The sequence below is a fragment of the Chenopodium album genome, chromosome 22 (assembly GCF_948465745.1).
Source record: "Chenopodium album chromosome 22, dcCheAlbu1.1, whole genome shotgun sequence".
NCBI classification, from domain to species: domain Eukaryota; kingdom Viridiplantae; phylum Streptophyta; class Magnoliopsida; order Caryophyllales; family Amaranthaceae; genus Chenopodium; species Chenopodium album.
Genome location: NC_137855.1, coordinates 40,314,140 through 40,330,860, shown reverse-complemented (window position 1 = coordinate 40,330,860; position 16,721 = coordinate 40,314,140). Strand labels below are relative to the sequence as shown.

General features: G+C 33.2%; 3 protein-coding genes across 3 annotated transcripts; all 3 read left to right on the top strand.

The window, feature by feature from the left end:
• Window positions 1-846: 846 nt before the first annotated feature.
• LOC145605097 (receptor-like protein 6) lies at window positions 847-3,704 on the top strand. Its single transcript, XM_081661114.1, has one exon. It carries the CDS (start codon window positions 879-881, stop codon window positions 2,562-2,564), a length of 1,686 nt encoding a protein of 561 aa, XP_081517240.1. The 5' UTR covers window positions 847-878; the 3' UTR covers window positions 2,565-3,704.
• LOC145604458 (receptor-like protein 9DC1) lies at window positions 2,853-3,593 on the top strand. Its single transcript, XM_081660345.1, has one exon. It carries the CDS (start codon window positions 2,853-2,855, stop codon window positions 3,591-3,593), a length of 741 nt encoding a protein of 246 aa, XP_081516471.1.
• An 8,640-nt stretch (window positions 3,705-12,344) lies between the features above and the next one.
• LOC145605377 (cysteine synthase 2-like) lies at window positions 12,345-16,705 on the top strand. Its single transcript, XM_081661422.1, has 6 exons — window positions 12,345-12,625; window positions 13,391-13,465; window positions 14,892-15,035; window positions 15,141-15,530; window positions 15,611-15,846; window positions 16,257-16,705. The coding sequence occupies exons 1-6, from the start codon at window positions 12,392-12,394 to the stop codon at window positions 16,477-16,479; spliced, it is 1,302 nt and encodes a 433-aa protein (XP_081517548.1). The 5' UTR covers window positions 12,345-12,391; the 3' UTR covers window positions 16,480-16,705.
• The last annotated feature ends 16 nt before the right edge of the window (window positions 16,706-16,721 follow it).

Below are 16,721 nucleotides of genomic sequence, written 5' to 3'. Positions count from 1 at the left end.
CTTAAAGTATTATCAGGACTTTGGGTTTTCCAACACATTCATTTGTTGATTTGAAACTCTAGCTCATTGTACAATTTTTTCTAACTTGATTTCATAAATACATGTTTGCCTTTTTATTTTACTTTATTTAATTCACTTTGCTTAATTGATTTTATTTTTGACTTAGTCCTTCTCCACATACACATTTTTAAAAGAGGAAGCCCCAGTTAATCTTAGTTAACTTGAAAATTATACCGTACAAGTTTAGTAATAATAATATTAACTAACCTCATAATTTTGGATAATTCACAATTTTTATCGTATATCTTTACAGCTAAAAATATTAAAAGGATTTTTTTATTATTACTTTTTTGAAAGTAATATTAGAAGGATCTTGTTACGTACCAATGTCTCGAGAGTTGTCATATTACAAAGTATTAATTTTTGTCATATTAACTACTTTTTATAATTTTACTATCACATGTATTTTTTTTTTTTTTTTTTTTTTTTTTGACAAAATAGTGAAATACTAACACATAATTAGAGATGCTATAAGTCAAGATTTTACAATATCAACTTATCAAGTGTGAAAAGTTGAAAGTGTAACGAATATTAAAGAAAAAAATGGGTGTATTATTTAGTGTAAGTCATAAAAATTTGACAAGTGCTACCTAGATATTTTATGTACTTCTCTATCATCAACAAATGGCTTGGCCCAACGGATGAGATAAAGTCAGCTAAATGAAGCCAAAAACTTTAGATCAAAACAAAAATCATTGAGTGAAGCATTTCTCTTTTCTAGCATCTTTAATTTCTCTATAAATTTGGTGTGTACAAGTGCAATCAACTACAAGAGCACAACTTTATCAAACACTTGTAAATTTCACCAAATTAAAGCCATGTTTAGCCCTTCCATAATACTATGTTTTTCGTTACTATGTCTATGCCTTGCTTTTAATCTTGTATTTGTCACTTCCTCATCATCTTCGAACCTATTTCATGAATATGAGTATCATGCATTGCTTCACTTGAAAGAATCCTTCAGCTTTTTCAAACGAGCTAATACCTACTACCCTATAACTACAAATCATACAAGATCATGGAAACGAGGTTCAGATTGTTGTGAATGGGATGGAATTACTTGTCATCCTCTTACTCATCATGTCATTGCACTTGACCTTTACAACAATGGTATCGTCGGAACCATCAATTCAAATAGCAATCTCTTCCAACTAGGCCACCTTCAAAGGCTTAATCTGTCCTGGAATGATTTCTCTTCATCCATTATTTCGCGTAAATTTGGTCAGTTTCATTTTCTTAAACATTTAGACCTTTCTTATTCTTATTTTTCTGGTAAGGTCCCTCTTGAAATATCTCAACTCAATAGATTGACATCTCTTGATTTATCAGGAAATGATCTTGAATTTTCAAATGTCAAGTTGGTCATTAGCAACCTTACAAAGCTAAAACAATTAGGTCTAAGTGGAATAAAACTAGAGTCATCACAAATTTTTCAACCAATTACTAACTTAACTTCACTTTCACATCTTAATCTTGAAGGATGCAATTTAAAAGGTGAGTTCCCTACTAGCATTCTTAACCTACCACACCTAAAGCAACTCAATCTTGGGTACAATAATGCGATAAACTTTCATTTCCCATCATTGTATAATTGGAGTACCCCCTTGGAATCCTTAACTCTTAGCTATTCAAATTTTTCTTCTAACATACCCTCTTTTTTTAGTCGATTTAAACATTTGAAATCATTGTATTTGCAAAGTACCAATCTACGTGGGACTCTTCCAAGTTGGGTGTGGAATGTTTCCGAAAGGATAGACCTTAGTCATAATGAACTAACCGGTAGTCTTCCTTCCACAATGAACATAAGCAAGCTCTCGAGTTTAACTACTCTATACTTAGGAAAAAATATGCTTGATGGAGATGTACCGCCTTGGTTGTTTAGCTTAAAGTCATTGGATACGATTAACCTCTCATTCAATAAATTTAGTGGTAGTGTTAGCCTTTATCAAGTTTTTTCTAACCTTCCAAAGCTCCGGTCTCTTTTCTTGTCTAACAGCGGCCTTTCCGTGACTATAACTGATGGTCCCGTAAACTCATCGGTTATCTCCACTTTAGCTAATTCATTGCAATACTTAGGGTTATCTAACACTAGTATTCATGGTGAATTCCCTAAGTGGTTACAACAACTAATCAGAGAATCGTCGATAAATTTATTGGATCTTTCATCCAACTCTTTAACCGGAGTTGTTGAAAACCTCCCTTGGGGTACTTTGAACTATATCGAAATCTCTAATAATAAGCTAACGGGGCGTCTCCCAATCATTTCATCACCTTACACCCAATTCTTTCTAGCCGCAAACAACAATTTTACGGGTCCAATTGATTCATCCATTTGCAACTTAACATCACTTTGGGTTCTTGACTTATCTAACAACAATTTGAGTGGAGATTTTCCACATTGTCTAGGAAGCTTAAATAGTGGCCTTAATTTGTTGAATTTAGGATCGAATAACATTCATGGAACTCTTCCTACAAATTTCTCCAAGTGTGATAACTTGCGATAACTAGACTTAAGTAGTAATAGGTTGCAAGGGAAGTTACCTCGATCTTTGGCACGATGCACAAACTTACAAGCTATCAATCTTAGAAGTAACGAGTTTAAGGATGAATTTCCTTATTGGTTGCATACTCTTCCATTTATTCGACTCCTTGAATTGAGTTCTAATAGCTTACATGGTCACATCAATAATGTCAGTGGATTTCATCCTTACCCCGCGTTACAGATTCTCGACCTCTCTAGTAACAACTTCAGTGGTAAGATACCCATGACATACATAAATAAATTTCAAGCAATGACGAGAATTACTGATCACCATGGTTTTCCACAATATATGGAATCAGATGTACCAATGTTGTGGCCTTACTATTCCATTATGTTGACATTCAAAGGTGTGCAATTACCTTATGAGAAGATCATTGAAACGCTCTCTTTTTTTGATCTATCAAACAATGCATTCGAAGGAGAAATCTCTGAGTATGTAGGACAATTGGTTGCTATTCAAGGCCTTAATCTGTCACACAACCGCCTTACAGGGCACATTCCTGCATCCATTGGATCGTTGTCCTCACTTGACAGTTTGGACCTCTCTTCCAACATGCTAAGCGGGCACATTCCTCATGAACTGGTTAGTTTAACTTTTCTTGAGGTCTTCAATGTTTCGGACAACCAACTTGAAGGGCCTATACCTCAGGGGAACAACTTCGATACATTCTCATCCGATTCATACAAGGGGAACCTTGCATTGTGCGGGAAGCCATTGCCTGATTGTGGAGGAAATAGCACGCCATTCGTGAACAACGACGAAGATGATTATGAAGATCATGGGAGCATATTGAAAGTGTGGGAAACTATTGTGATGGGATTTTGCAGTGGCATCGTTGTTGGGATGGCTTGGGGATATTATATGTTTTCTGTGGGAAAACCCTGTTGGTTTATTCAGTTGACTGACAAAATGGAATTGGCTTTGTTTGATTATTCGAGCAATTTGGTACATAGAAGAGGAAGAAGAGCAAGAACAAGGAATACGAACTAAAATTCGAGTGTAATATATGTAATAGTTTGTAATATGGTTTTTTATAAGCAGAAAGTTGTTGTCATGCATGTTTACTAATTTATGATATGATAATGCTAGTTTTACTCTGTATTTTTAGAATGAAAATAATTTCTATCGATTGTTTGATTCGGCAAATTAAACAGGGCCCTGATCTTGAACTTTACTAAATATTTTTCAAACTACACTCTACCTTATACTAAACCATATTTGTCAAAATACACATTACAACATTATATATATAAGAAAAGGTGGTGTAGGTCAAAAGACAAATACAGAGTACTACCAATAGCCTATTGGAGTTAACACTACACCAATGTTCAAACTATCTACCACTTTGATATGAGTAGGTTGAGGTGTCAAAAACTGATATGACTGACCCGAAAAACCCAATTCAGATTTCAACTTATTATATGAACACAATAATTTAACCTTACTCAATTTAAAATAGACTTGATCCGACCTAAATACCCGAGCTGACACCTCTAGCCAAGGGGAAAGCAAAGATGCTTAGTTACATCACTATAACAAGGGGTGGCTCTAAAAATCAAAATAAAACAAAGGGTGTTTGTCAATTAGAGTCGTTAAAGTTAGGACAGACATTTGTTTTCAATTTTGTATTTTAATTCACAACTAAACAATGGGTGGCTTCTAAAATATCATAACTAGTCCACTTAGCCGCTTAGGTACGGTTTCCTGGGCATAAGGCGACGATATCTTTGTCGGGTGAGATCTATTTATGCAAGTTTGCAATTATGCAAAGAGAAAGGATATACCTTGATGATTCATGCAAGTTTGCATCCATTTGAAAAACCTTTGATTTGGTGGTTTAAAGTGGTGAATATCAAGTACTTCATCTTCGCAAGTTAAGAAATCTATAATTGAAATCTCCGCGACTATAAATCTTACAATTTCCTAAACTAATGGTTTATAGACATTATAGTGTGATGAAATAAATCTATATTTGGTGGTACAATCTTGTATAGCTAACAAAGCAACCATGTTGCATACTAACCCCATCATTACTTATCGCGAGCATTGTATTATTAATTCCCATCATGATTCATCGAGCAACGAGCATAGGTTAATGGAGGTAGATCAGATAAATGCTTGTTATATGATCAACAATGTCTATCTGAGGACTATATTAGCCAACTAATCTCAAGTCTACTGCTAACGAACCTTGTCCAAAATTACAAATGGTACAATACATACACTAATCAAACTGTAACATGGTTTAAGTTGAATTTGTGTATTATCAACTTTGAAGTACTACTAGTGCAAATTAATTTAGCAAAGTAACTATGGTACCTAAATTAAGACCATCTATATGCCCTTTTCACCATTTTTACTGTGATGCGCACTTAGCACCGCGGCGTAGGATAAGAAATCAGGCCTCTGTTCTTGTAAGTTATGATAGATTTATTGATAGTGAAAGTGAAAGCTTGCCAAACAAACCAACAAATTCATACTACTCTGATTAACCATTTATTTCCCATTAATATCTTCAACTTTATAATGCTAAAGTACATACATTATAAAATGTCAATGTGCATAAAATTATTAAACTAAGATCTTATTTCTTTCAAGATTTAGTTGTCACGTTACTTAGCTCGTTCAATACTTCAATTTACACTATCAACGCGACTAATTGACAAATGATTCCGAGGCAAAGTGACTATTACTTGACTACTTGTCAATTTTCCAATCAAAACATAGTTTAAAATTAATAGATTCACACACATGTAAATTCTAACAAAGAGATGGGATCCCCATTAGAGTTATTTCCAATACCCTCATTTAAATCCCAAAAAAAAGGAAAGCAATAACATTATTATTATGAATTTTATTCCAATTTTTTATTCTCCCCTAAAAATTTACATTTCATCTTTATAAAATCTCTAACAAATCACAACAAAATAAAAGAAAACTAAAAGATAAAAGAAAATGAAATTAAAGAGAGAAAATATGGGGAGTAGGAATTAATTATTACTCTACAAATTAAAAATTACGAAGTAAAAATAAAAAAAATAAAAAAGTTTTACATTATATTTTGTCATTGTTGTTGCTCACTCATTAAAGGTTGAAGTATCAACAAATGCTTCCGGTTGTCCGGCGACGTAATCCAAGAGACCCTCGGCGGCTTTCTCGCCGGGACCGTCGGCAGACGGCGGCGATACACGGCTGAACACGACAACCACCGCCAAAAATAGAGCCGTTGAAGCTAAAAGTGGCCAAAAATAAGCCAAAAGATCAACAAATCTAGGAGCAACACTAATTAAAGTAACAATTGAACCAGATAATAAAATCCCAGCAATTAAATGGAATTTGAACTTCATCAGTTGTTCTGGGATCTCCATTTTTTCTGATTTTATTGGGGTTTTTTTTTTTAATTTTTTTGGGGTTTTTGAATGAAAGAGAAAAAACCCAGATGAAGGGTTTTCTGGATATGTAGAGAGAGAATATGAATGAATGAATGAATGAGAGGAAAAAGAGGAGAGAGAAAGAGGAAAGAGATGAAGTGAGTTATGCAGAGATTCTCTGAGAAAAATATTGGGGGCTGTAAATTTTTTAGTTTTTGTTTATTTGGGGTTTCTTGAGATTAGACTTATGCTCTGTGTAATTTGATCCTGTTTTTTTCTGAGTGGCTTTATGGTGCTATAGTGTTGATGCTTTGTTTGTTTTCCACCTTTGCTCCTTTTAGCTGTCCCTAGTAAATTGGCTGATGATTTGGTTCGGGTCGGGTTCGAGTTAAGTTTATCTACTAATACTATAAGGTTGTAACTGATAAGTGGGTGGCTTGAATCATGTTTGATTCGGAATCATTTGGTTTAGGTCATGATTGAGTGAATCATCATTTCGTTTTTGATATATAGTCTCATTATAATGAAAAATTAATGAAAATTAGCCTCTTGGTTGAGCCCATTTTGATTTTAGTCTAACTTTTGTAAGTTGCTTTAATAGTTTGGTCTTGGATTATGTGTTTCAAACACAAAGTAAAGTTGATTGGAAAATAAAAGGAAAGCAAATCTAAATAATCATTTGAGTCATAACATAGGAAAATAAAACATATCAATAAATCGAATATGATACCTCGTAATTGATTTTAAACTAGTTTTTGGCCCAAACGATATCTTGAGTCATCACTTAGCTTGTATTTTAATTATTGTTATTTTAAATTTTAATATTAAATGTTTAGTATGTCAATTTGATCATGTTATCCCTTTAAATTTTAATAATAAATACAGATGAGTTATAGTCTTTTTTGATATATATATATATAGGAAATGACCTATACCAAATTGACAATCTTATTGATTTATCACTAATCTAAATTTATCTAACATTTCTTTCATAGCCAATTCCAAATTCAAATTTAAATTGGATTTATGTTTCAGAAAAATATATATATACATGTAATATAAAGGTATTGTTTGCCACAAAAAGTATTAGGGTATGGTAGCATGATTAAATTAATTAGTTTATACTATATTGTATTAAAAGGATGAATAGTTGAATACAAGATGAGTTTGTCGATCAATTAACTATGAGATTTTAAATCAAGAAAGCAAATTAGCCATGATTTGCAATAATTTTGTGTCGAATCAAACTAACATACTCAAAAACGCTACCTCACACAAAAGGCCGGCATAAGTCACGACCTCACATACTATATTACTAGTGAGCCCTAATTTTATTTTAATGTTTTTTAGTTTAAACAAGGAGGGAGGTCGACACATATATGTATACATCTTATCTATCACTACTCGAAAAGGTAAAGTTTTGGGTGAGACGGACTCACGTGAGTCCACTATCATGTTTTTGGTGTTGCGGGACTCGCGATCGGATTTAGTTAGCCCGCGCCTTTTTATTGGACTTTTGTTATTGAGACCGGTCTCACGTGAGTCCGGTCTCACACAAAACCTTTTGACTCAAAAAGGGGTTAAAATGACCCATTTTGCACGTAAGGGAGAAACTAGGTTATTCCAAATTTCAATCCTACTTTGATTTAATGTACCACCTATCAGTGTAACTAAGCTAACCATAGTTTCCTATTTAGCTAGTGGATCATAGATAGCTACACCTAGATTTAGTGTCAAAAGTACTATGATTGATTTCATTTCAATCTAGTGACTATAGTCAACAATATGAACCAAATTCAATAAAAAACAGGATTAAATCAACGAAGAATACACCCATTTCTTTTACCATTTGGTGGTAGATAAGTAAATTTAACAAGATGAAAAGCATGAAACTTTTGCATACACATGTATTTTGTCTACATGACTGCAGTGTCGGTTGTTTGTTCCAAGTACTTTACCAATGTTTTTGTTACTTTTTGAGAAAATTGGATCTAATATGACGTGGTAATTGACCTTGATGTCTAGTTAAATTCTCAATTAAAGAGTGATTTGCATTATTATTAGCATAAATCTTTGTCTAAGTACACTTCATTATTATAAATATTCAATACTTTACAAATTGCCATAGACCATAGTGGCATTTATCAATAATCAGGACTTTGCTTTACTGCCTCCATCCCTTAAGTACAAATTCTAAAATGGACCTGGTTTACACTAATTTATTGTTGACCACTAACATTATAGAAACTATGGTTATGTTATTAATATACTACATCCGCTTCATATTATTTGCTACGGTTAGACATTTTTCCTCTTTATTTTATGTCAAATCGTTGCAAATAATATGAAACGGAGGTAGTAAAAAAAGGTTTCTATAATAATTAAAAAAAAAAAGTCACTATGTTGAAATAAAAGTCATTTTGGTAATATACATGCTATAAGCTAATCTTTTTGATGAAATATTTTATATACTAGTCAATATGAATAATAAAGGTCACTATGTTAAAATTAGGGTCATAATGTCGTACTTTAAATTCACAATAACATTAAACGTTATAAAAGTTTTAATAAAGGTTCGTTACTATGTTGAAAATAAGGTTATTATGTTCAAAATAAGGGTCACTATGTTCAATATAATGTCAGTTGCGTGTGTATAAATCTCGGATCTACAATAATATCATTGTGAACCAAGTTCACGCAAGTCTTCCTATCCGTTAAAAAGTACAGTACAAAAATAAAGACACACATTTAAGCTACGGAGTACTATTGAATGCGATGAAAATGGAAACACAAATTCTTGATTAAGCTAAGGCGAACTTTTATTACTCCGTATTATGTTATTGTAAGATGAATTAAAGTTGCTCAAAGTATATAAAATTACCCTTGTGTAATGTATATCATAAAAATCGTCATATCCCCAACATAAATTTTACCCGAAAAAAAAAAACACTTTTAATGTATAGAACCAAGGGAAAGACTAAATGGGTGAAAAAGATTAATCATCATATTTCAACATGTATTAATTAGAAATTACACATTAAAATAAAGTTACCCTTAAAGGAATTGAATTTGTTATTCTTAAATTAATTGACTTATAATAAATTAACTAGTGTGTGACCCCGAACTTTGCACCGGGTGATACTTTGAATAATTTCATTTTTATATTAGAAGCTTTAAAAGACTTATTAATTTATTTAACATGGGTAAATTATAATACAAAGACAATAATAATTTATTTTGGATTTTTTTTGGTTTTTATTCAACATTCTAATACAATTATGCATTTATATATAAATTTTGATTAATAAAGCATGAATTAATTCTAGCTTAGATGGTAATGCATTAGGTTTCCATTCAATGAGATTTGGGGTTCAAATCTCTTTGTATGCATTTTTTAATTAATATCATAGAATGATGAGGTGGCATGATGTTAAAGGCTGTTGAATGATGACGTGGCGCTATACGGGTGTAAGAAAGGAAACACGTGGCACATACCCAATTTTATAAACGCCTTTTAATATATAGTATAGATAGATATTAGCCCGTCTTATATGAGACTTATTAGAAGAGTGAAAAACATTTAATAAACCAGAGAATTAGATTGTTGTTGGTCCACTTAATCTAATTTTCATTGGCCCTTTGCTTTTCTACTTAAATTTATATTCATATGTAAATTGTAGTGGAGCAAAAAGATGGTATTGTTATAATTTATGGGCAAGCTAAGCAAATTAATTAAATGAGAAATAATGTTGGATGTACTTATTTTGGTAATGTGCATCAAATCAATCAGTTTATCAACCGAAAGCTTTTGCAAATGATCCCCACCATGGCCAGAAAACATAAGTTCGGTGTTAATAAATAACCTTCTTATATTTGAAGTAGGAATTATTATCAGAAAAAGCAAATATAATAGCTTGTTGATTATATTTTGATTGTGTTCTCTTCAATTTATTTTATCTTATTTAAATATTTTATTATCTAAAGTAATGAGTTTTAATGTGTTTGAACGTACTAAAATATAACCTTTAATTTTATCTTCTTTAAATCTATGTTATCAAAAACACGCAAGTTATATTTATATATTTGGATTCTTAGCCCTTTCCCGATTAATTATTGTTTGATTTTGTTAAATTCGTTTTCATTATTGTTCATTGTCAATTGTAGATGTTGTATGGCTTATATTAATGAAATTTAGTCTTTTAAGACTTCTTTCAAAAAAAAAAAAAATAAATAAATTAATGAAGAAATCATACCATACCCCTAAAATATCGTTTATAAAGGAGGTGATTGTTCTAGTGAGAAACATAATTTATTTTATTACCCTTTAGAGTTTAGATCACTGTTCAAAAACTTTTGTAAACACCCGGTTTACACTAATATTAGTGTATATCGAGCCGTATAAGGATAACTTTTAGCTAATTTTGAGGTAACTTTAAACATAATACAATATTTATATAAATAGACAACAAGAAAAGTTTAATTAAGGTAATTTAATTACATTCAATCACTGATATTTGATTTTTAGTCATTTAAAATGTGATTTTTTACTAATAAAACGTAGATAATTTTTTATTTGTATTGGGTCACTTATATGCATATTGAGGTAACTTTTGATCAATTTAGGTTATCTTTATAATAGATGTACAATAATTATTGTATACCCGATTTTTTAAAAAATTTGTGATCAGTGTTTAGGTTATTCTCGTATAATAAGCTAAGTTTCATATTAGTTCCTCTCAATAGTTACATTGTGCATATATCTAATAAGCTAGCATATGCAATTATGCATGCACGTACGTTATAGCTATTTCTTGCATGAAGTAAGTGAAAAAGAAACGAAGAAACGTAAAAATAAATAAATAAAGACTTAAAAGTGATTTAATTTTAGTATGTTTTGAGATTCAATTCTCTCTTTTTGTAACATTTTATTAGTGACATTTAAGAATCTAAGGAATAACTTGGATTGTGAGTTAAAGAAATCTCAATAATTTAAGAATAACTTATTCTATATCTCTCATATGCAGCGCATAGGAGGAATTAGATTCTCTGATTGCTTGAAGTATAAATTTTGGCCAACCATTGTTGGAAAGTTGGATCTTTTGGTTGGTGAAATCTAAGTTAATGGTTAATCGCATTGCCTTGACCAAGTCATCTTATTTGGAGTCTTTAGGAGTCAATGCCCATTTAATAATTGATAGTCCTTTTTACCATCCTTTGGCCTTTGCTAAACTATGTTCTAAAATTTTCTTTTGCCTTTTGTCTATGAACCTATGATGGCATGAGGCGGGACCGTGGGAGGTTATAGTGCAGATATCTAGATCAAATCTTGTCTATATTAATGCTTTTGTGATGTTTATTAAGATGAGTGTTATAATTAACTGCGGACTACTTGTTTGTAGTTATTAAATTATTAGCTTGTCAATTTTATTGATGTAAAAGTGTACGGAGTAACAAACAATGTTGTAATATCAAAGTAACAAACAGTGTTGTAATATTAAAATAACAATGTTGTAATATAAATAAAAAATACTGTAAATAAATAAAATTTGACCATTAATTATATATTATGCCCAAGAATTACTCCGTAGTTAGGAAGTACCAAAAATACTTAGCACCTATAAAAAAATTTGCTCCATTTGTTCATTGTTCAATCATTTTATCTTTTCATGCTATTATTCATAGCCTTGCTAAGAGAGGAGGAAATGAGGATTTGATCCCCATATTGAGAAGGAGCTCTTTAGCTCTTATCTTAATCTCTCATGAATCGGATAATGTTGGCTACTGCCTATTCGGTTTAGGGCTTCGGTTACCACGCACAGTAATCAGTTTTGGGCTCCGATTACCACGGTTGTTTGAAATAAATAAATAAAAACCACCACCTTCCTGTCGGCCAGGGAAGGTGGTGGGTCGTCATAGAGGGGGTATGTGGTGGGTCGTCGGTCAAAAGGGGTTGTAGGTTACCTGTTGGAAGGGGTTATGGATTGCCGAGAGGATGAAGGGATGGTGAAGTGTAGGGTACGATTGTTCATTCACACCAAATATTGGCGGTGGTGATCATTTTTATTGGCGGTATTTAGCAATCCACATTATTAACTCTTATGAGTAGATTATAATATTATTTCACTTGAAATAAAGTGTTATAGTCTAATTTGATTTTAAATTTATCTGATCTACGAAGTAATTCTAATTGTACATCGCAAAAAAAAACATATTGATCAAAGTCCAAAACCAAAACAAACAATATCATGATCCATCTATAATCGGGTCTAAAATCAAACCCAAGTCCAAACCCAACAAAATTTGTAACTTTTTTAATTCTCAGAATTTCCATATCTTAAGGCGGTCTAAAACCCACAAAATCAACCGCACCCAAAATGGTTAGAAAGAGTAGATACAGTCCAACCCATCAAGCCATTCATGGCGTCTGTAAACTGCACCAATGGCGCAATGGTTGGTTGTGTAGCCGTTCTTTCTCTCTCCTTAGCCACCCTTTCTTACTTTCTTCTCAACCAACAACGAACTATCAAGCATCCCAAATCAAAAACTCAAAATCCCAATTGCACTAAAAAGAATGGAAGTGGAATTGTTGGTGCAATTGGAAATACTCCTTTGATTAGAATCAATAGTCTTTCTGATGCCACTGGTTGCGAGGTACTTAGCTAGATTTTTTATTTTATGGAGTTTTTGTGATGTGGGTGTTCAAAAATTTTGCTTTTGTTTTTTGTTGGGGTTTTGATTGATTGATTGATTGATTGATTGATTGTTGAATGTTAAATTTGCTTATATGTATTAAAGGTGCTGCTTTTCGATTGAATTGCTACTAATTGTCCAGAAATGAGGATTCTTTTTGTTGGGGTTTTGATTGATTTATTGTCAAATGTTAAGTTTGCTAATATTTGCTAAATTTGCTTATTTATATTGATAGAATTGTTACTAATTGTCCAGAAATTAGTACTCTTGTTGTTGGGGTTTTGATTGATGTATTGTTTAATGTTAAATTTTGCTAATGTGTGTTTAAACTGCTAATTCTTTTGATTGAATTGCTACTAATTGTCCAGAAATGAGGATTTTTTCTGTTGGGTTGTTGATTGATTGATGGTTTGATGTTAATTTTGCTATTGTGTGTAAATTTGTTATTTTTAATTATTATTTTTTTATTGAATTGCCACTAATTGTCCAGAAATGAGGATTCTTTTTGTTGGGTTTTTGAATGATTGATTGTTCAATGTTAATTGTGGTAACATGTCCTTAATTTGCTAATTTTGATGGTTTGGTAGTAATTGTCAAGAATTGAGGATTCTTTATTGGGGTTTTTTTTTTACCTTATTGTTTAACACATTCCAATACTAGCTGAATGTTTTGTACTAGTATATAACTATTAGCAAAGCAAAGCCCTAATTAATTTTGTTTGAGCAGATTCTTGGGAAAGCTGAGTTCTTGAATCCAGGAGGAAGTGTCAAGGACAGGATTGCTGTTAAAATCATAGAAGAGGTATTTTTAAGCTGCGTTTTTATGCTGTGATGCTTAATTGATTGTGCTTCATGCGGAATTGAGTATCTCATAATTTATGCGTACTGTACTCTGCTATTGCTGGGGTAAGTATTTGAGTATATTTGGCCCCCTCTATCATGCTCGAAGCAGGAGCATTGCTTAAAAGCATTGAGGTAATGGTGTCGTTATCATCTGGACTCGTACTGGTAATTTGAAGTACTGCTGAGTGATTACATTTTATTGAAATGAACTTAGCAAACAAGGATTTGGGGGATGAAAATAGAGCTCTGAAATGTTTTAAGATGGTAGAGTTATGTGTTCATATGCAATGATAATCAAAGAAAAGGCTGGATGTCCCACTTCATGTTGTCAGTTGACTGGGTGATGTGAAATATGCCAGATTGGGTTAATGAGAAATTTAGTTCAGGAATGAGAAATTTGTAAGCATTTCTAAATCCGTATGGGAGGCTTAGTTTAGGATTGGAGACGTTGAGGGCTGCTTAATTGAAATGCGTATAATTAAGGTAACAGCAATTCAGGACCAAGTGATATTACTATGTTGAAAATTTTAGAGGCACTTTCTTTGATTAGCCATTGTACAATTATTCCTTGTAAACCATCCATATGTTTTCACCTTATTAATGACTTCAAAAAGCTATCTCTCTTAGCTGCAATTTATTCATACTAGGGTTACCTGTTTTTTATTGGTGTTTGGAGAGCCACAAGGGCGGGTGATGAGAATCGATCCCCGGATCTCCTGGAATCGGGAAGGAAGCTCTAACCACTTGAGTTATCCCTCACTCTCGGGTTACTTGTTTTTTTCACAGTCAATTTCTTTGTTTGTAGGTTTAAATGTTTAATATTGTGGCACCTTATGAGCCAAGAGGAGTGAATGAGTGATTATCAGTAGATGTGTCTAAAGAGAGTTAACTCGGATTCTAGAACGTTATGCTGTAGCTTATACAACATAATTTCGTAACACAATCCTCTTGTATTACCACAACTATTATTGAGTATTATGCAACTTAGCGAGGTAGTAGTTGAAGGTACCCTCTTGTGCTTAGACATAGTCAACAAAGATATATATAGGGAATTTAGGTGTGTAGTAATTTAGGTGATTCATTTCACATTAATACCCTGCTGGATACACGATAATTTCAACCGGGTATGGACATAGACTACACATGTTGGCTAGGTGATCCAAAATTCTCATTATATGTTTAGTTTAGCACCTGGACGGCTGGACCCATACGTGTGTGGCTAGGCTTTTGCCTTGCCTTTTTGTTGGTCTTTGACCCTGCTTCAGATGTAGTGTTCTAACTGTTCTCCCTTTGGTTTTAATGTGATGTACTCTATACAGATTTTATTTTTTGTTCATATTGATTGCATATGTTTCTGTTTCCTCTAATATGTGGCATATGCTCAGGCATTGGCATCTGGTCAACTATCTCCTGGTGGAGTGGTTACTGAAGGTAGTGCTGGAAGTACTGCCATTAGTCTCGCAACAGTTGCTCCTGCTTACGGATGTAAATGTCATGTTGTGATTCCAGATGATGTTGCTATAGAGAAGGTATGTTTTGGCCTACTCCACCAAAGCTTGAACCTTATTTTGTTCTAAATTTTCTATGCAGTTTTATTTTGGTTTCTTACTGTCCCTCGTCCCCCTCCAAAACAGTCTCAGATTATTGAAGCCCTTGGTGCTACAGTTGAGCGGGTCAGACCAGTGTCAATCACTCACAGAGACCACTTTGTAAATGTAGCTAGACGACGGGCATCAGAAGCTAATGAGCAGGCAGCTAAATATGGTAAAAGTAGCCAAACACCTAACAGAAACCAAGAGCAAACAAATGGTGAAATATTTGAAGAGCAGAAGAAAAATCACACATTTTCAAGGGACTGTACTGGAGGTTTCTTTGCTGACCAGTTTGAAAATTTGGCCAATTTTCGAGCCCATTGTGAAGGCACAGGGCCTGAAATCTGGGAGCAAACTGAAGGAAAGCTGCATGCATTTGTAGCGGCTGCTGGAACTGGGGGCACATTAGCTGGTATTTCTCATTTCCTTAAGGTGAGTTCTGCATTTTGATATGTAATGCATTTATTTGCAGAAAGTCGGAAAGTGATAAATGATTCCTCCTTTCTTGACAGGAGAAAAACGATAATATCAAGTGCTTCCTGATTGACCCTCCTGGTTCTGGCTTGTTCAATAGAGTAACAAGGGGAGTCATGTATTCAAAGGAGGAGGCTGAAGGAAAGAGGCTAAAGAACCCCTTTGACACTATTACTGAGGGCATTGGAATAAATAGGTTGACTCATAATTTCATGAAGGCAAGGCTAGATGGTGCTTTTCGAGGCACAGACAAGGAGGCTGTTGAGATGTCTAGGTAAGCCTTCATGTCTTTCTAATGTTTAGGCTGTTGACACCCTATGTTTGTAATCGATCCATACTTTATTACCTGTTGGCTCTTGGCAAGTTAACAGCAGTTGCATGAAAACTTAATGAAACATGCCACATTCCTCTCATACATTCCTCTCATTTCTAAATGTTTCCCTTTTTTTTAAGCTTTAAAAACCTTTTGGCAAAACATCTCCTAGATCCCTTTTATAAATATTGCCCTTTCATGAATATATTCAGTAGTAAATATTGTACTTAACTCCATGTATGCACTACTGTTTTCTTGATTATATTCCGAAGTTTTTTATCCATATTTGACTGTTTCGTTTCCCTTATTTTTGTTTCCTGGTCTCCTTTCCGTTCAACAAAGCTTATCAGTCAATTTTTAAACTGCATCAGGTTCCTCCTGAAGAACGATGGGGTTTTCTTAGGTAGCTCTTCAGCCATGAATTGTGTTGGAGCTGTTAGGGTTGCTCAGGCGCTGGGTCCTGGCCATACCATTGTTACAATCCTGTGCGACAATGGGATGAGGCATCTGAGTAGATTCTACAAAGCCGAGTACCTCTCTCAGCTGGGTTTGACTCCATCTGCCACTGGTTTGGAATTTCTTGGCCTTCCATGAGAAGAGAGATACGTAGACAGCAATTTAGCTCACCAGAGAAAATTGAAACTGACATACTAAATCCAGTTTGCTGAAAGTTTAGACTGATAGAGATGCTGAAATTTAGCTCAACCATTTTTTTTAGCCTGAGGTAGTCAAATTAATCATTGAGCATATACGAAGTATATGTTGTATGAATTGTTTGATTATTATACAAGTATTGTTTATCAACATATAATTTAAATGTATCTCTACTATTTGGA

Coding starts and splice junctions, on each gene's coding strand:
- LOC145605097 (XM_081661114.1), top strand. CDS start 879: ATGTTTAGCCCTTCCATAATACTATGTTTTTCGTTACTATGTCTATGC.
- LOC145604458 (XM_081660345.1), top strand. CDS start 2,853: ATGACGAGAATTACTGATCACCATGGTTTTCCACAATATATGGAATCA.
- LOC145605377 (XM_081661422.1), top strand. CDS start 12,392: ATGGCGTCTGTAAACTGCACCAATGGCGCAATGGTTGGTTGTGTAGCC. Junction 12,626..13,390: donor CTGATGCCACTGGTTGCGAG/GTACTTAGCTAG, acceptor TTGTTTGAGCAG/ATTCTTGGGAAAGCTGAGTT. Junction 15,847..16,256: donor GAGGCTGTTGAGATGTCTAG/GTAAGCCTTCAT, acceptor AAACTGCATCAG/GTTCCTCCTGAAGAACGATG.